Source organism: Schistocerca nitens, chromosome 4 (genome assembly GCF_023898315.1).
Source record: "Schistocerca nitens isolate TAMUIC-IGC-003100 chromosome 4, iqSchNite1.1, whole genome shotgun sequence".
NCBI lineage: Eukaryota > Metazoa > Arthropoda > Insecta > Orthoptera > Acrididae > Schistocerca > Schistocerca nitens.
This window is the reverse complement of record NC_064617.1, coordinates 400,228,067-400,249,012: the sequence shown is the minus strand read 5'-3', so window position 1 is coordinate 400,249,012 and position 20,946 is coordinate 400,228,067. Positions and strand designations below refer to the sequence as shown.

General features: G+C 39.1%; 2 protein-coding genes across 5 annotated transcripts in view; one reads left to right on the top strand and one right to left on the bottom strand.

The window, feature by feature from the left end:
• Window positions 1-12,458, bottom strand: part of LOC126251626 (transcription factor IIIA-like) — a 67,583-nt gene extending 55,125 nt beyond the window's left edge. For 2 of the 4 annotated variants that reach the window (XM_049952168.1, XM_049952169.1), the window contains exons 1-5: window positions 12,194-12,458; window positions 11,232-11,565; window positions 9,700-9,812; window positions 9,453-9,626; window positions 4,091-4,245 (exon numbers count right to left, since the gene is read on the bottom strand). In XM_049952168.1, coding sequence (XP_049808125.1) covers window positions 4,091-4,245; window positions 9,453-9,626; window positions 9,700-9,812; window positions 11,232-11,465 — 676 coding nt within the window. In that variant the 5' untranslated portion in view covers window positions 11,466-11,565; window positions 12,194-12,458. The remainder of the gene's footprint in view (window positions 1-4,090; window positions 4,246-9,452; window positions 9,627-9,699; window positions 9,813-11,231; window positions 11,566-12,193) is intronic. The other 2 variants (XR_007545761.1, XR_007545762.1) reach the window with 2 other exon arrangements.
• Window positions 12,459-13,005: 547 nt separating this feature from the next.
• The window catches only part of LOC126253628 (mitochondrial amidoxime-reducing component 1), a 124,537-nt gene continuing 116,596 nt past the window's right edge, over window positions 13,006-20,946 (top strand). Inside the window, exon 1 of the mRNA XM_049955108.1 lies at window positions 13,006-13,158. The gene's annotated coding sequence lies outside the window, so the exon portion shown is untranslated. The remainder of the gene's footprint in view (window positions 13,159-20,946) is intronic.

The window sequence follows — 20,946 nt, the reverse complement described above, 5'->3', positions numbered from 1 at the left end:
ATCAAGACTGACCCTGACCGTAATTTAGACAAGCCCTCCACCTCCCCAAACTTGTCATCTAAATGCTCCACAAAAATCTGAGGCTTCATTGAGACAAAGGAGTCCCCATCAGCTCTCATATATACGACGTACTGGGGCAGATAAGGCTCGCTGCCATTCTTAGACTGGCATTCCTCCAATGACGTGGCCAGGGAGGGGAATGATTTAGGATCATTTTCCTTGCATTGTACTGAGACTTGGAACACTTAGAGACTGCTGGCATTTCATCACCAGCAAGTGATGACGTGGTACGCTTCATCGCACGTCATCCCACATGATGCCACCCACTCCAACCAGGGGCCCTCCCCACGGGCGCCACGCAGCTGCAGCAAAGACCTCGTGGCAGGATGGCCATTGCTGGGAATCCCGATGCCCCAGGGTCACGGGCATCTACCCCTTGGCATATGTGGGGAGTTAACGGTGCAGGCATCAGCAGAGCTATCCCTGTGTAGTCAAGGGGCTACAACCAACAGGGTACATGGCGGCCCCACCACAACGGACTAGCTACAGTGCTGGATATGCGGTGCAAAGAATTTAATGGTCATCATTGGCACAGAGAACAACACTGCATAGCAAGTGGAGGAAATCGCACCCAGGAAGGTGTCCTCATTCAAAGGATGGAGAATGAGAGGGACTGCAATACCATGATGAGAAAGTAGGCAAAAGATTTCAATGCACGATGGATAAGGTGCACCATGGAAGGCACCTTTTGCCAATTGGCTCCATCTTCGGGAAAATTTTAAAAAATGGAGGTCAAACCCTACAGGGGACCATCACATAAAGGCAGGAATACCTCGGGCCTATTCTAACTCAGGCCTGTCATGGTCAGCGGAAGCAATTTGCTGTTATGAAGCATTGCGTAGTCTTCCTAAAGCCTTTGACACATTTTGCTGCTGGCAGATGCTAGTATGAGCACTGTGTTTTGTTGTACATGGCACATTACTTTTCCAACTTAAGTTTTATTTTAGTTTTTTTTCTCTCATTAACGTTTTATTGCTCCAGTAGCGGTATACAGAAATATCCTTTTTTAGAGTATTATTTCGTAGCAGTTAAAATTACAAAAATTTTCCTGAAAACTATATAAAAAAAAATCCCGGTATTCTGCAAAATTCGTGGGTTTTTCCCAGTTTTCTCCCAGATAAAAAAATTCCCGGGATTTCCCTGGATCTTCCAGGTCGTATACACTCTATACGTTTCATACAATATTGAGGCATATCTGAAGCAGGAATTGATGGTATTACCTGTGGGGTGTGCTGGGGGGGGGGGGGGGGGGGATGCAACTTTTCTTGATGAAGTACTTCTACCAAAGCATTATGTGCTCTTGATACCACAAGGCTTGTGGGAGGGGAGGAGGAGGAGATTGGCGTTTAACGTCCCGTCAACAATGAGGTTATTAGAGTCAGAGCACTAACTTGCATTATGCAAGGATGCTGATGGAAAGCAGCAGCGCCCTTTCAAAGGAACCATCCCAGCATTTGCCTTATGCAATTTAGGGAAATCACAGAAAACCCCAATCAGAACAGCTCGGCACATGTTTGAACCACTGTTCTCCCGAATGTGAGTCCAATATGCTAACCATTCCAAGAGGTTTACTGATGAATATTTAACTTTGATGTGATACAAAAAACTTTTGTATGTATCGCCAGCAGCTAAAAACCAGAGCATTATCGGCAGTCAGGTTGTAGTTGGTATACCCCGCCTTATGTTTGTAGTAGTTTTAGCATTTATTGGACCAGTTACTTGTATAAGAAATTAATCATTTTTCGACAGTCTGGTATGTTTCCAGAACAGCATCAATACATTAGTTAAATTATCAACAGCATTCCACTTACTGGAAAAAAATGACGTATCCACAAAGCCCAATTTCTCTTGGTATTTATAACTTGATTTCTTGTGTCATTTGAAAGCAGTACAGCCACTCTCACTTCCACCAGGTCTCATCCTTCCATTTGTCCATTTTCTGGCAATAGTGTAGCCATTTGTAATTACTTCTCCACCAAAAATGTGGCACCACAAACACTGCTGTGTGTGGGCGGTTGTAATGTTAGAGCACACGTAACTGCAATTTCTGTGGCCACAATGTTGTCAGAGAACATTATCGTGATATATTGTTGGCAATATGCAATTTTTATAGCCTAAGTGAAAGACCCATACAGTGTGCTTCCACTCTTCTTCGACAGCAGCTCAACTGTTCCAGACACTGCCCTGGCCCAGGCATGGATGAAGCAGCCTCCACCTCCTCATGACTTCAACAATGCCTTGGATTCTTGACCTGCCTTCGTCGCATGGATGTAACACTTAAAGACCTCTGCATTCCATAACACTCATCCAAAAGCTTGCCTCCTGCCTTCCTCCAGCTCCTCTGCCGTCAGCAGTTCCACCTCCTGCACTGACTGCTCGGGCTCCAACACCCTTGCCAGCTCTATTCCCAGGCCCCCAGCTTCAGGACATCCAGCCCACCCTTACGCCCCCTCCATCAGACTCTCTCTTTTACTTCCTGTGCTCTCAGCACCTGATCACTCCATGAACTCTCCTCCGTCTGAGTGTTGTGTCACTCCGCTGATCTCAGCATGTCCCCTGCTGAGAGATTACGCCTACCTTCCTGCCCGTTGTTGTTGCTCAGTCCACACCCTTGGCACCCTCCTCCCTCTCCCAGGACTCTTCCCCTCTGTGTGTAGGTCACACGTCAAGCTCTTGTTTTCTTCTCTGACAGGCGACTTCACAGTGCATGTCGTGTAAATTACAGGACCCCACACTGCAGCACCCAGAACTGGTTGCTCTCCAGGAAGTCTTCATTTCTGACTGTTTCCCTGTGGCATCAAGGACCTTCTGCTCTGCATAGAATGCCTGCCTTTTCTCACAAGGAAAAACTCCACGGGACACCAGCTGAACTCACCCAGAATTCTTGTTCTACGGTCTTGGACGCTTTGCTGCTCCTTCTTGACCACAATACCTTATGGTGCTTCTTTGAGCAGACACACCCCTCCCCCCTTTCGCTCTTTGTGGCTGCCTCTGTGCCACTCACCACTGGCCCTGCCTCCAGTACCAGGCTTCTGCTGTTGCTTGTACCCATACCTGGGTCTGCCATCCTGCTCTGGGATGCGTTTTCTCTACAAAAAGCACTACTCTCTTTGTGATGGCTCTGTCATCTCTTCTTTGGGGCAGTATTCTCAGCTGCTGCCTATTTCACAGCTGCAGGTCACACAGCACTATTTCTCCATCTCCTCATCAATAAAAAGGGATACTGTACCTTGTGCTTTGGCTATGCCCCACCCACCAACCACACAGCGGTTTACCAAAAGTTGCTGCCCTTCCCATACACCAGTAGCATGAATGTGGGGTGGGACACCAACCACACTTCCAGCAGCCGCAACAGTACCACATGGCGCTATGCTTGCTGCATGTAGCACTGTTGTTGTCGGCACTGTCTCGCCTACACGAGGCATATGCCACTGCCAAGCTTTCCTGGCATTCTTTCACTGGACAGCTTTACAGGATGCTACCTGGCCATTCTCCAAGCAGTTGACATCATCGAGACTTCAGAGTTCTCTGGACTTAAAAACACACACACACACACACACACACACACACACACACACACACACACACACACACACACACAATTTGGCTAGTTATTACTTTTACTCCTAAATTATGGCACAACAAAATGCAATTAAGACTGAATGATGTTGTCCATTTGACAGAATGATACAATCTGTTTGAAAAAGAAGGCTATATTAGGCTTCATTATATAGAACTCAGTGAGCATAATTAACGTGAGAGTTTCACTATCATAACATTTCATTTCATAGACAAGAGTAATAACATTTTCAAGCTGTAATCCTTCAGAAATTTTACAATTTATCAAGATAAACAACTGGAACAAACACGGAAAAGGATAGAGACACTGGAATTACAATGTAATGTGAAGACCTGCTTGCACATTATGAACAACTGAATCTACAACTGTGGAATAAAATTTCTTTCTAAATTGATTAGACTAGAAATTCTGATCAGAATTGCTCTGTTTTTACGTAAAACTTTGGCATACCTTTTGGGTGCTCAAGTGCCACATGTTTTCGAAGCTGTGTCCATGTTTCAAAAACCTGCCTACATTCACCATTGGAACATGTGTGTTGTTTATGACATCGCATGTGCCTGTTGAGATCCCCAATTTTCAGAAATCCTGCATTACATATCGTGCATCTGTAAGGACCAGTGCCGATTTAAAACGTATACAAACAGAACTTAAAAGAATGAAAATTATACAAAAATCAATAACTTCTGGAAGTATTCGTGCATCTTTCTTTATTAAACTCAGTGGTCTAAATGATGGAATAAATAATAAATTTCTTACCTCTGGAATCTGATTTTCCTCACTAGGAGTTTAAGCATATAAGTTTTCAAGCAGCACAAAAAAACGTACATTGGTCACATTACACTACAATAATTTCAACCTGTTACCTAACAAGAAATCAAGAGTAAAACCTGGAGCCGACTGGCACTGGAGCCAATGGAATAGGAAACTTTACTGTATTCCAGGGTTCCTTGGCTTCAGTGCTATCAAAGAGTGCAGAATTACCTTTCTACCAGTGGCAGAAGAAAAAATAAAATACAACAACAATAACAAAACACAACAACCTGACAAATTTTCACATTTAATTATCTCATGTAGAATCCATTACGGGTCATTCCATGTCAAGTTACCCAGGCCTTGACACCAACCATGTCAGATTTTGATGAAACTTGGTACAATTACTTCTTTTATCATCCTGAAAGCACTTTTAAAATTTTTTTGCTCTATCTCTTATAGTTTTTAGATTTGGCGTTGTTTCAGCAGTCGGAAATCGTAACTTAAACGTGTCCTCACAACTAAAAAAAATTGTATATTAAAGAATACTCAAGATATCAGTATGAAATTTTGGAATAAGTTTGTGTATTATATCTAAATGTTAAAAAAAATTACCATAAAGATACATTAAAATCTTCCAAATAAAAAAAAATTTTTTTAAGCTAACGGATGTTTAGTTTTACAAAAACTGCAATATCTAGAGTCTCAGACCTGATAGAAAGCTCAAATTTGTTTTAAAATACCCTTAATTGTATAGGCTATTAGATAAAAAAAATTATGTTGGCTTTTTAACCTGTTTAATAGTTATATAATTTTTAAAATAATATTAATTATATTTTAAAAATAAAAAGTACCAAGTGACTTAGACACCGAAAATAAGTTTTTGTCTTCTTGGAGTAACAATGTACGCTTGGATTTTGTTTTGTTACTCCTGTGTTTTGAAGTAAAAAATTATTACAGTGTTAAATAGTGCTTGGATAGTATTTTATTGAGTTTATTCGAACTTTCAGTAAGTACTGTTACTTAGTTTACAGAGATTCTTTTCCAATATCCTATAAAAGTAACCAGAACAGTAATCAGACCAAAAGTGAAATCAGTATGTCAGATATTCAAACCTGTAGCGTAGGGTTATTTAAAAAATCTGACTGTTTCCAAACAACCTACACACCTTTAAAAAAGTTACAACCGGTATCTGAATTGAGTGAGGAAGAAAAAGATTTGATCCACTTACGATCTGGAAATAATCTGTGTGAATTTAAGAATATATGTTCACACCACAGCTACTATTTTTTAAATGTTTTTGAAAAGTATCAAACAACATGTGTAGACACACACACACACACACACACACACACACACACACACACACACACAAACACAAAAAGCCCATCAAAAAATCGTTGAGAAGTGTAGGCTTGGATCTTTCTAAACAATCACTGACAAAAAATATTAGCATAAAACCTGGACAAAAGCTTTGATCAACATGCTATAACTTTTGTGAGGAAAAATTAAGAGTTGAAGTCAATAAGAGTGAAACAGATGATGAAGTCATGGTTGAATTAGAATCATTAGAATCCAGAAATGAATCCCTTGTACAAACAAACATTGCTCTTGATAATTTAGGTTTAACACCAATAAAGCTTCATGGCTTGTCAGAACAAAGTAAAGGGTCTTATTTTAAAAGGAAGGTTAGCAGTATTGAAAAGACTGCAAAAAAGGTGGTTTCAAAAGCATTAAAATATGATGCACCAAGTTCTGATGATGACGAAGAAGATACAAGCGTGGTTGAGAAAGCAAAGGATTTTGATGTAATGATTTCTCTTATGAAAGAGAAGATTTCATCTGTTGGGAGGTCTAGAAAAATCCAGATTCTGACCTTGGCTCCAGATTCTTGGAGTCGAAATAAAGTGATGAAAGAATTTAATGTAAGTGAGTACATGGTGCGACAAGCTACAAAGCTAAAATCTGAAAAGGGTATTTTGGGAACTCCTGGTCCAAAAAAAGGTAAAACTCTTTCTGAAAATACAGTAACACTTAACAGATTTTTATGAAAAGGATGAAAGTTCCAGAGTGCTACCTGGAACAAAAGACAAAGTAAGTGTTCATAAAAATGTGTACATGCAAAAAAGACTCATTTTGTGTAACTTGAGAGAACTCTATTATTCTTTCAAATGGGAGAATCCCGAGGTAGAAGTAGGATTTTCAAAATTTTGTTTCTTGATACCTAAATGGTGTATCCTTGCTGGTGCTGCAGGCACCCACACTATGTGTATGCAGTATCCACCAGAATGTTAAAACTATTACTGGATGCTGTGAAAATTGAAGAATCTTATAAAGACCTAATTAAGATGCTTGTGTGCAATACAGAAAACCAAAACTGCATGCTACATCATTGCGACAGCTGTCCTGCAAATACTGCACTAACTGAGTACTTAACTGAAAAACTAAGTGAAGATATAATAGAGGGAAACATTCCACGTGGAAAAAATATATCTAAAAACAAAGATGATGTGACTTACCGAACGAAAGCGCTGGCAGGTCGATAGACACACAAACAAACACAAACACACACACACAAAATTCAAGCTTTCGCAACAAACTGTTGCCTCATCAGGAAAGAGGGGAAGGAGAGGGAAAGACGAAAGGATGTGGGTTTTAAGGGAGAGGGTAAGGAGTCATTCCAATCCCGGGAGCGGAATGGTCTTTAAATATGTCTGCTTGTGTCTGTATATGTGTGGATGGATATGTGTGTGTGTGCGCGAGTGTATACCTGTCCTTTTTTCCCCCTAAGGTAAGTCTTTCTGCTCCCGGGATTGGAATGACTCCTTACCCTCTCCCTTAAAACCCACATCCTTTCGTCTTTCCCTCTCCTTCCCCTCTTTCCTGATGAGGCAACAGTTTGTTGCGAAAGCTTGAATTTTGTGTGTGTGTTTGTGTTTGTTTGTGTGTCTATTGACCTGCCAGCGCTTTCGTTCGGTAAGTCACATCATCTTTGTTTTTAAACTAAGTGAAGATTATGATTTAGAAGAAGAAATTGTAATCAGTCAGTGGGTTAACACAGACAGGGCAGAAATGATCAAACAGTCTATCAGTGTTGAAGACTACATTTCTTTATTGGTTAGGTCATTGGAAAAGCTCACCCTGCACTCGTTTATTGCAAAATCCCAATCAGCAGCCTTTAAAAGATTGAAAGAAGACCCACCACCCAAAACAGCAATTATAGTGATGGATTTCAGTGAAAATTATTCCTTTGTTATACAAAATGAGATCCAAAGTTACCACTGGAATAGAGGTGGTTGTACTCTACACCCAGTTGGAGTTTTTCTAAGAACTGAGGAAAACAATGTTTTTGTTTCCAACCACTGTTTTATTAGTGATGACCAAGAACATGACACTGGTATTGTTAACTTTGTACAAAAAGAAATTACAAAGTGGCTGTCATTACATCATACTGACATTGACTCAGTTCACTACTTTACAGATGGTTGTGCTGGGCAGTACAAAAATAGAAACAATTTTAAAAATTTGACTGAACACTTGAAAGACTTTAATTTGAAGGCCCAACACACTTTTTTTGCAACAAGTCATGGGAAGTCAATTTGTGATGGCCTAGGAGGAACTATTAAAAGAATTTTAAGGAAAGCCAGTCTACAGCTTTCAGACAAAGAACAAATAATGACAGCAATCAATGTGTACAAGTTTTGTGAAAAAAATATTTAAAACATTCATCTTCACTTTATTGACAAAAAAGAAGCAGATTTGCTACGGTTAAAACTAGAAAAACGTTTTCAGCAACCCGAACCATTCCTGGAACAAGTAGTTTTCATAACTTCAAACCACTTCCAACAACCAACCTTGAAATTAGAAGGACTACAGATAGTGTAAAACCCTCCTTAGTATTTTCTTTCCATTCTTCTTCTGATTGGGTTCGTGTTGAACCATCCATAAATAGCTATGTGGCTGCAATTTATGATGGTAACTGGTACTTTGGACTGGTAAAAACAATATTCAATGATGAAGAAGATGCAGAAATTCTATGTCTACATCCTTCAGGACCAGCTGCATCATTTTATTGGCCTGGAAGAGAAGATTCTTGCATAGTGCCTTTGGAGCACATAGTCTGTGTAGGAGACGCACCTCAATCAAGCGGCACTGGAAGAATGTATTACTTCAAAAAGACTGTATCAAAAGAACTGAAAGCTCTTGGATGAAGTGGAAAAACAGTTTGAATCAGCATTAATGTTTATTAAAAAGATAAAATTACTCAAAAAAATTCAATGTTTCAAGCAATCAGTTGGGTTATACATAAGTGTCGTAAGTACACTATCTTTGTACATAATTCTAATTCTAATGTAATTAATAAACATGTTAAAAAGCCATCATTATTTTTGTTTTATCAAGTAGCCTATTAAGAGTAAATTAAAACAAATTTGAGCATTCTATCAGGTCTGAGACTCTAGATATTGCAATTCTTATAAAACAAAACATCCGTTTAAAAAAAAAAATTCAGGTGTTGTCAGGATGGTATTAGCACCATTTGAGCCAAATTTCATGAAAATCTAAGGAGGTGGGTGTAAAATTTATTTTTTATTGGGTGATTTGATATGGAATGACCCTTACATGTCATGACAGTTCTTTTTCAAACCGTATCAAGTACTAATATCAACTTTGCCCAATGCCACCACCACCACCACCACCACCACCACCACCACCTCCTGACTTTCCACTAAGTATCTGCCTTTTTTTTTATTCTTTACATTTTCTAAGGACATGTGCATCCATATTCCAGTAGTAGAATGAAAATTATAGGAAGAGAAATATGCAAAATTCATTATCAAAAATTCCTGTAAAACATCTCACACGTTTGTGTCAATTTGGATAGGTTACTAAAAGAATCTGAATTTAAATAAATCTAGTTTATCCACCTAATCTCACAACGTTAACAGTTTAATGTGAAATACATGGTTAAATGTGGAAAAATGGAAAATAAACTAAAACCCTTTACAGTGCAACTAGTAACTAAACTAGAATGCATATTAATGGCTAGAAAATTGGTACTAACTGAATGGGTGGCACACCAGTGTGCTCATACATATGTGCTTTAAGCTGACTGTGCTTCCGGAAACTCTCCACACACACAGTGCATTTAAAAGCTTTTGGTTCATGTTTTGACTTGAAATGCTTGTTTATGTTCCATTGGCTTTTCATCTTAGCCTCACATCCTGGGAATGGGCATCTGCAACACCACAGTGACTTTTGTTATACAGCAATATTACAACAGCAGGAATATATCCTGAAACTCCAATTACCTGAACAAAATTTCTAGTTCTTTGCGCTGATGGGTGTTCGCTATGTGCCTCCTGAGATGGCTGTTAGTAGTGTATGCTTTGTCACAACCATCAAAACTGCATTTGTATGGAAGCTGTGAAATAATTTCACAATTAATATCATTTTAAATAACCAACTTAACAGAATATCACAATGAAATGAGTAAAAATGCCACTATTTTTGCCACAAAAGGGTAACCACAAAGTACCTTCTACATTCGTGGTGGGTGACAATTTTTTACCTGTGTTTCCAATATGTTTACAAATTCAGTCACTCTGCTCTGGAACAAAGAAGATACATGTACGTGTCTGCTCTTTTAAATAAATCAAAGGTAAAATTTTGATTATAATGTCTGCAAAATTGAAATTTTCATGCCTCTCACCCACATTCTGCAAATCTGGAGTTGAGTGTCGCGGCAGGGGGGGGGGGGGGGGGCTGGAATGGAATCATTTACTTTCTGCATCATGTTAATTGCAATTACTACAAATGCCAGGTGGCCAACATAGGCCTAGAGGACCATATTCGATACTAGTCATTGGCTTTGACCAGTGATGTAATGCTAAGGGCTGCTGTGATGTCACTTTTTGGTGTGTATTTTCAGTTTGGTAATAGCTGATGAAGCAAATGAATATGGAAGTAAAAAACCTGATTGTTGTGACAAGACTGATACCACAGATATCACATTACAGTCACCACACTGTTTATGACATTTGTTGCACGTTTCCAACATTACTGGTCAAAGTTGACATCTACCATGGAATATTCCTCTTTATCCTGTGACAATGTACGAGTTTTGGCCAGTCTCTAAGTTTTCGTGTATATTCACAAATATATTTGATGAAGTCTTTTGTCACTAACTGTGACTAATGGCACACTCTGGGTACTTCCAGTTGCTTATTCAGTAGCATTCAAAAAAACTAATGAAGGGCTAATCAAAACTTGTCACACAGCTTAAAAGGACACACAGAAAACCACTAGTTAAGAAATTATATGTAATAACAGTATATCTACATATGTACTCTACAAAGCACTATGAATTCCGCGCATGATTGAAATAGGAAGTTCGAGTAATAGTGGTGGTATTCGATAAAATATCAGGTAACAGTAACTAATAAGTCATGCAATACTTTTATTGTGCCCAGAATGAAAACCAACAGCAGCAAATTGTTCAACACTATCTGGTATATTTAGTGCTGCAATCCTGAATTCTTCAATGGACAGAATAGTGTTTTTTACACTAACAAGTGGCCACAACCAAGCTCTCAGCATTACTTTTCTCTGCACACAAGGAATTAACTTTTTCCCCAAAGGATGGTAATTATTTCAGTCTTCTGTCCTGTATTGGTGTTTACTTTGTTTCTCAGGAAGCCTACATTCAATAGACCTTCAGGTTGCATAATTTAACTAAGGACACACAGAACATTTGTAAATCATTATTTGCTAAATAAAATAACGACTCAAACTGCATAGTCTACATGAAATTGTATTTGCAGCAAAATAATTTTGTACCTACCTCCCCAGTATGCGTAGACAGGTGGGCAGCCAGGCGCCATGGCCTACTGAATTCTTTGTTGCACCCAGGATAGTGGCAAGTGTGCTGTTTTTTTGTAGGACTTGAGTCATCTTCAGAGTCTGACACTACTACCTTCACAAATGCGCTGGTATCATACCCTTTAGCATCAGTGTAATCCACATTGTCTCCTGTCTCTGTGGCGGATGTTTCGCCCGATTCTGAGCTGTGACCCATTGAATTTACGAAATGAACCCAGAAAGGGAAAGTATCACAAAAAACTACTAGTTCCTCGTTTATCTCAATAATACATCATCTTCAGAAAAATTCAGGCTTCCTGAAAATGAGGCAATTGTTTATTACAGTACATTAAGCATTTAATAAGCACACACAATCTTCCATGCACATAATGTAACGGAATGTCAAGAGTTGCGAAGCTTAAACTTTCTTGACACTTAGAAGGAACTTACTCTCAGATATTTGTAGGCTATACATCATGTTATTCGATGTAATGTTACTCAAACAGTTTTAAAGGAATAAGACAGCCAGAAAAACGACAATTCAAAATAAATGTGAGAGAAATTTTATCCTTCATCCGAAGGTACACCAGTTTCTACAGCTAGAGTAACTGCAGAAACTATTTTAGCCTGTACTGTTACTTACGACAAATGACAGCCCGAAGATATTTCTTCTATACGTGGGGCTAAAAATGAATTAGTGATGTTACGAAACCTCTCAATTATTCCATACCGTTATTTTCTACATGTGAAGTGCTCTCAATGCGTGTGTAGAATTCCAATTAAAACTCGGGTAAACTAGGCGTGTAACACTACTTCACGAGTATCAAAATTTATAAGTTAATAAACTCGCTACACACTGCGTTTTTAGGGTTCCCTTCAAATACTTATAATCTTTTAGAACACTTACATATTACATGCAGTATATTATTGTTAAATTGTACTTACGGCAACGGCGGTTTCATTCTGCGAATTATGTGACGTTTATATTAATGGAAATATTTTGTTATGAAATGTTCGCTTTACGATGATAATTAATTTACCCAGCGGACAGGAGAACATACAGTCATACAACAAACCGTCAACCACAGACAAGGAACAACATTAATTATTTACTTCCTGACATGGTTGTTGCCAACATCACAACACTACGCCGCCAGAGTAGTAAGTAAAATTTTACCCAAATTATTGAACAAATACTGCAAAATATGGAGAAAAAGTTGAATGGAAAGCACTCTTTGCCGTGTGCTTCACATTTTCACAGTGGTACACATAATACGGAATTTACGGAACGGATGAGGGTCCACTAAAGTTGGCACCCTGCGTCAGCGTCTTACTAAAACAAGATGGCGACTAGTTGTGAAGGACAAGTAAGCAAAGAGATTAGAGACTATTCTATCCAATGACGGAAGAGCAAATTGAAGGTGCTAGTCTTCCGTGAGGGGACTGTGATGTTATTTCGGGGAGTTATTCCGGCCGTCCTCGACTGCTGCCAACATTACACACATACTTAACAAGAACACCAAGAAAAGTAAAGCAATAATTTACTGTGGTTAAATAGAATGCATTTTCGAATAATGTTAAATTGCAAGTATTTTAGGTATACTTATGGGTATATAATATGCCTTAATATTTTCAATATAAACTAATTTCTTTGGAAGTATGAAACTATATAACTTGAGGATAGCATTTACAGTGTCAAGATTATTTTTTCCTGTAAAAGTAATGACTTCCTACATATTTTATAAAAAAAATAAGTTGTAGAGTTGTTGACTCGGAACTTCGTAATCTAATATTTTGACCAGCGTAGTGGGTATCTGCTCCATATTATCGTCACAGCAAGCAAAAAGCGCATTATTTTCGTTTTACATCGAACGCGTGAGGTTGTACCGGTTCTTGAATACCCTAGGAAGGTGAGTGTTACAGTGTTGAAAAACTGTGTAGTAGCTGTTGACAAGTTCTGTTTACCAAATTATTTTGCTTGTCGTATCATGTCTTCGCGTAGATATTCTACCAGTAGAAGCATAATTATTTGCTAAAGTGCAGAAGTGTTAATGTACCGGTACAATAAAATAACTGCTGGTAAGTGCTACAATGAATTCGTGTGTGAGCGATGCACGTCTCGTACAGCAAGCGTAAATAACAAAATGCAATTGGTATTACCGTACAGAGACGAAAATTATTACAGAATTTGTTGGCGAATATTCGTCATACATTATTTTTGCGTGTTTGGACCGAACAAGAAAAATAAAAAAGAATGTTATGATCAAATAATATTTTTAGGCGACAACCAATAGCAGAAATGCAGTATGTCGTAGGAAACATGACAGAGTGCCGTGTTATAAATTCTTAGTTATCTGACAGATTTGAACAATAAACCTTTCACATGTAACACCTGATCGAACGCGAGAATAACATCTTTATAACACTCACAATTATTGTGCACATCAAAATAACAAAGCTTCATAACTAGATTATTTGGCGCACTTCCTGAACATTAATAGCGTTCAGTTTCTCTTTCGCCCCTGATAGCGAACAACACCTCGTTATGAAGCTGCGTTATTCTGTTTTGCAGAATAGTTGTGACTGGTAAGAAGTGAAATGATTAAGCTCCTCGCTTTTCCGACTTGTGGATTATGAAACCTAATATACATGTCTGTATTATACATACGATCTGTTGGTAGTATTAATGTATGTATAATACGTACCACTCGTTCCAAATGATATTAGCATAAATTTTTGTTTTCATTTGTTCCGAAATGCATCTGATTTTGGAAATCTAGTAGTAATTTAGACAGTTCTTATCCAAATCTGCGAATGTGAAGTGAACAGTGCATTGTTATGCAATCGTTCGTGATGTGCAGTTCCGTCGATATTTATCATGGACTAACTTAGGCAAAGTCTGCTCTCAAAGCCCATTTACTGCTATTACTTGTTTTTTTTAAGTTATGCAGAACTTGGGATCTCGGGTGACCGCACGCCGCTAACACTGTCGCTTCCCTCTGCACTGGTCACTGCAGTCTGACAATCAGTTATTTTATTCGACCCGTAAAAACTAAAATGGTTTCAGAAGAGAGTATAGTCCAATTCACAAACGATGACGGTTCGTGCATGTCAAGGCATAAGGAAAAAAACAGTCCGATGATTTATATAAAAAATAGAAACCACTTTGTGGCTGGTTGCTCTATACCATCAACAATTTCAGTTTAGAATCTCTTTGGACGAATTAACCTCTTATTGGCCACTCATTAATAAAAAATAAAATAATGCATTCCACTGCTCCAATATTCGTTCAACAATTGAAAGAAATGAAAACCAACGAGTCTGCGCTGGATGTAGTATTTTATGTGCTTTGAAGTACATATATTTTTAAAATTGAGCTAGCTGACATTGCCGTTTGCAACTTACTTTCAAGTAATTATGCACATCTCTTGCAAGTTCCTCTCATCGACAAGGAAGTGCTTTGCAACCGTCATTAGCACACAAGTGAAATGAAATGAATGAGAAATGCATTTTGATAATATGATTCTAGTGAGAAACTCTCTCTAGTCGTCAGGGTACCGACTTTTGCTTGCCTACCATAGGATTTGCACCATCTAAGTCAAAACCAACGACGTTTTTTAATGGAATGTTATGTTGTATTAACGGTAGAGTGAGTTCTTCATCCAGGTAGCCGCAGTTACACCAATTACGGGCATATCATTATTTCAGTTAAACTGAAGAATCTGCTCAATATTAGGCTTGAAATTCTGTTGTAATAGCAGACAACAGTGCAATGACCATGCAGTATCGGTACTTTCGTCTGCCACAATGGAGAATTTGATTTTTTGGAAAATAAAATCATTTTATGAGAAGGTGCTGCAGCATATCTTATAACAACCGTGCTTTTGTTCCTTTTCACAAGAACATTTTGTGCTATCTTAGAATTAGAAAACTCAATTTTTAACATAGCTGTCAGCTAGGAATGCGGCAATTTTAAGCTCCGCTCCAGCAACGCAATTTTAAGCAAAGCACCAGCGTTGCTGTGCCTTTAGACTAAAACTTTGCAAAAGTTAAGCTGATATTTGCTGTGGTACCACTCATTTTCTTGATTGTATGTGTTTTTAATACAGTTAGAATAGCTACTATAGAATCATTAGTGTTTGCATTTTGCCTTACAGCAATTATTAAGGCTGTCGCTTCCATGAACGATATGGTGGCTCCTCCTCTCATGCATTGCATTACCGTATTGTTGAAGCCTGTGCTGAGGTGTCTTAGTTTTTAGTTAGTGTAGAAACACCGCACATCTTTCATCACTACCGAACATTACACTCGCTTAATAAATTACACAAAATACCATATGCTATACGATGCGGCGTGCTACGTGCGTCGCAGATACAGTATGTTTCTTTCTTTAATTTTTGTACACAAGGATTAACACATTGCAGTACTGATTCGTTGGGTGCACAAGGAACACTCAATATTCCACAGGATGCACTTTACCTACCTGCTAGATTTGTTCTTCGTACAGTTCTCAAACGTCGACAGAACACAATAAAAGTTGGGATGGCTGGAAATTACAGATGCGAGACAAACTTGGGGAGAGGATGAATATTACCGAAAATCCGTTCTTAGAGGGGAACTTTCGCTGATATTTTCGATGCCAAATACAGCCTCTGCTCAAATTCTTTCGAAATAGGTGCAAATAACGGCAGCCATTTGTAAAAATGTTTCGTACTGCGACTGGTGGTGATAGAACGACATGGGCAAAAGAGGAAAGCTACCGCACGACGCTGACTGCAGTTAAGTACCAAATCTCGAAATCTAGACTGTAAGAAACAACTTGTGCTACACGAATCTCGTACACGAGTTGTGTTGATAACTGATAATAGTGTGCTTAAGTTTTGTTTTCTACCCATGCTGAAAAATTTCATTGTTAGATATAGTTTGACTCGAAACTAATCTTACTATGGTTAAGTAAAATACAAAACCAAGTTCTACTACGTCTATAAACCGTTTCTTTATATAAATAAAAAAATTGACACATTAACAAATCCAGCAGAGGAATATGTTTACGACATTGGTTCTCGACAGAGGAGTGAAAACGCAAGTAACCAGCAGTAGGGAAAAAAAAAAAAATATCAAAGCACTGTGGCTGACCCAGGTGACCTGAATGTTCGAATTAGGTATGAGAAAAAAAAACGAAATTTTAGAATTTATTAATAGACAAATTACTCCTACGAAGGTAAGCTGCTAGTCTTTCTGTGAGGTAGTAGGCCGAGAGTCATGTATCGAACATGGTTATGAGTCTTCAGTCATTTTCTTCTGTCTGGGGACTACAGCCTCGATAAATCCGGAGGAGGACATCATTCCATCACTCTGTATTTCAGATTACTCTATTCTGGTATACTAGTTTCTGGCACACCTCGTTCTGAAATGTATCTATACCAACAGATGACTACATCGTCCTCAATTCGTCAAAAAATAACGTGCCAAGTTTATTTGTGCTTAGCATTGTCGTCAATGTTGATCATTGTAATACACTTGTTCATGGAACTGACACATGTGTATGACTGCGAGCGAAAAAATTGGACTGACTGAAAATTTTTCTTCTCACTGCCATACAGATGTCAGTTCCATGAACAATTGTGTTTACAGCTATGCATTACAGGATGATAAACACTGACGACCGTGGTATGCACAAATACGCATGGAACGCGATCGTTTGACGAGGCAAGAACGATGTATCCACGTCTGTGGCTATAGATGCATTCGAGAATGGGTAGTGCCTGGAACTAATGCCTTCCTAAGCGTCGCTTACACACTGCAAACTAATAGAAGAAAACTGAGAAATTTCATAAAATTATCTGCCTCCGTAGCAGAGGTCATTAATACGCGCACGTCTGCTGTAGCGCTCCAGCTGAGACTAACCAGCGGCCACAATTGACTCTCTACGTTGCGCGGCGCAAAACCAAGAGGTTGGACGCGCGTTGCTAAGCACGAACGAACAAGTTCCGCGCAGTGTTCGTACATCTGAGGAAATGGTTCTTCGTGCGCGCTCTATTTGGTCGTGTTTCTCTCTACCGAACCAAAATGATACGTTAGTGTACTGACACGAAATATGTAATTTAATTTACATTTTATTTCAAAGTGAGTTTAGAGTGGAATTATCAGAAAACGTAAACTTACTAGATCTGTACCGAGAACTATCGGAATTGTGGAATTCGAAATATTATGATTATCACATAAAAATAAAAAAACATGATCACACTCTTGAGTGCAACCTTACTCGATAAAATTCTGAACCACCAGTCTTCCTCCGCGTCCGGCCATCCTGATTTAGGTTTTCCGTGATTTCCCTAAATCGCTCCAGGCAAATGCTGGGATGGTTCCTTTGAAAGGGCACGACCGACTTCCTTCCACATCCTTCCCTAATCCGATGAGACCGATGACCTCGCTGTTTGGTCTCTTCACCCAAAACAACCCAACCAGTCTTCCCATCAAGGAAGACATCATGTGCTTCCCTCTCAGTATTGTGACTCTTTGGAGGAATTTGTTAGTAACTTTACCTGGAAAGTATGGCTAAGCAGGAATGGCTAGAGAACAAATGTGAGGATGTAGAAGCATATATCGCTAAAGGGCAAAATAGATGCCCCTTACAGGAAAATTAACGAGACCTTTGGAGTAAACAGAACCACTTGTATGAATATCAAGAGCTCAGAGGGAAAACCAATCCTAAGCAAAGACGGGAAAGCAGAAAGGTGGAAGGAGTATATAGAGGGTCTACACAAAGGCTGTGTACTTGAGGGCAGTGTTATGGAAATGGAAGGAGACGTAGCTGAAGATGAGATGGGAGATACGATACTGTGTGAAGAATTGGACAGAGCTCTGAAGGACCTGTGTCGAAACAAGGGCCCGGGAATAGATAAAATTCTGCTGGAACTATTGATAGCCTTGGGAGAGCCAGCCATGACAAAACTCTTCTATCTGCTGAGCAAGATTAATGAGACAGACGAAATACTCCCAGACTTCAAGAAGAATATAATAATTCTAACTCCAAAGAAAGCAGTTGCTGACAGGTGTGAGAATTACCGAATTACCAGTTTGATAAGCCACAGCTGCAAAATACTAACACGAATTCTAGACAGACGAATTGAAATACTGGTATAAGCCGACCTTGGGGAAGATCAGTTTGGATTCCATAGAAATATAGAAACATGCAAGCATTACTGACTTTGAGTTATCTTAGAAGAGAGGTTAAAGAAAGACAAACATACATTTATAGCATTTGTAGACTTAGAAAAAGCTTTTGAAAATGTTGACTGGAATACTCTTTCAAATTCTGAAGGTGGCAGGAGTAAAATACAGGGAGCGAAAGGCTATTTGTAATTTGTACAGAAACCAGATGGCAGTTATAAAGACTCGAAAGGCACGAAAGGGAAGCAGTGGTTGAGAAGGGAGTGAGACAGGCTTGTAGCCCATCCCCAATGTTAATCTGTATATTGAACAAACAGTAAAGCGAACAAAAGAAAAAATTGGCTAGGAATTAAAATCCAGGGAGAAGAAATAAAAACCTGGAGGTTTGCCGATGCCGTTGTAATTCTTCAGACAGAGCAAAGTTCTTGGAAGAGCAGTTGGATGAAATGAAATGTCGTGTGGCTAGGGCCACCCGTCGGGTAGACTGGTCACCTTTTGAGTTGACGCCACTTCGGCGACTTGCGCATCGCTGGGGGGGGGATGATGATGATGATGATGATGATGATGATGATACCCAGTCCCTGATCTCCGACCCAGCCTGGAATCGAACCCGAGCACAGTTGGATAGAATGGATAGTTTTTGAAAGCAAAACAGGGATAATGGAATACAGTCGAATTAAATCAGATGATGCTGAAGGGATTAGATTAGGAAATGAGGCACTTAAAGTAGTAGATGAGTTTTGCTGCTAGGGCAGCAAAATAACTGGTGATGGTCGGAGTAGTGAGGATATAAAATGTAGACTGGCGATAGCAAGGAAAGCATTTCTGGAGAAGAGAAATTTCTTAACATTGAGTGTAGATTGAAGTGTCAGGAAGTCTTTTCAAAAAGTATTTGTATGGAAGTGAAACATGGACGATAAACGGTTTAGACAAGAAGAGCATAGAAGCTTTTGAAATGTGGTGCTACAGAAGAATGCTGAAGATTAGATGGGTAGATGATGTAACTAATAAGAAGGTACTGAATAGAATTGAGCAGAAGAATTTGTGATACAGTCTGACTAGAAGAAGGGTTCGGTTGGTAGGATACATTCTGAGACATCAAGGGATCACCATTTTAGTACTGGAGGGAAGCGTGAGGGTAAAAATCGTAGAGGGGGACCAAGAGATGAATTACACTAAGCAGATTCAAAAGGATGTAGGTTGCAGTACTTAGTCGCAGATGAAGAGGGGTTGCACATGATAGGGTAGCATGGAGAGCTGCTTCAAACCAGTCTCTGGACTGAAGACCACAACAACAAGTTTTATTGATAATAAAAGAAATTTGAAATAAAGATTACATATTTTTTCAGTACATCATTAAGAGCCCAGCACCCTTCAGGAATACTCGTTGAGAGCCTTTACTTGGATTTGTGAAGAGATTCGTTAAACTGATAACAAAATTAAAAATAAATAACAGTAAAGAAGAATATTAGGCGGCTAAGATCGCGTGTTATAATTACAAATAAAAATATTACAACACGTCATCTTGACTGCCAGATATTTTTATTTATCAAATATCAGATCGCTCCCAGCAAGAAGCGCAACCTACATAAAAAATAGTGTTGTTGCCATTCTCTCTTTAAAATGTACTGCATTTCTATAATTGGTGTCTCAATTCTTTATTACTGGTTCAATCGTTCCACGATGTGTGATAAAAATATTCAGACTCTGCATTACTATTTTCATCCTACTTCTGACTTGTTTTATGCGGCGCTACACGAAATCCTCTCCTGCACCAGTGTCTTTATTTCCCAAAGGGCAGGCCACGACGTTGGGATCACGGTTTTACTACAAACTTTGTCACCTTTTGTAACCCATTAAAACAACATAATGTGCAAATAGTAAGGTGCACTACTCAGGTACTTCCGAGAAAATCGCAAGAGAAGTTTTACGTGTCTGTTGTGTAACCGATGTATCTGTACGTAGGGGCCGGAGATTAGAGTTCATTGTGATCAAGTGGCGAGTCGTAGTAGCGAAGTCGGCAGGGTAACGAACTGCCGAATCAGAGGTCGTAGGTTCGCGTACTGCTGGGTATGAAAATATTCTGTAACAAAAAAACTCAGTTAATGGATCAACGACGAACTGAATCGTGTGTCTTGCGCGTCCGCCCCGAGCAGATGCAACGAACTAAAACGAACAAAATGAGATTAAGAATAAAAAAGTGGTTAGCGCTCGAGCTTCGTAGAAAGAAAAGTATGAGTCGATGGTTCAAATCCCGTTGTAAATTCTATGATATCAAAGAAACTGCACGTACACTATTCGTTCTTGCTACATTAGCAACGCCTCACCGCTACGCGAGTTAGATGCCAAATGGGGCCTGCCTCTGTGTCTACAACTCGAAGCGTCGAGGTGCAAAACAGATCCATCCGGGTACCTTACCAGATTAAATGTGTAAGGGATTTCGCAAATCACGACAGGTATACATTTTCATGAAAACTACGCATTTATTCATGTACATGTCGATAGTTATTAATAGGTTTGTTCCA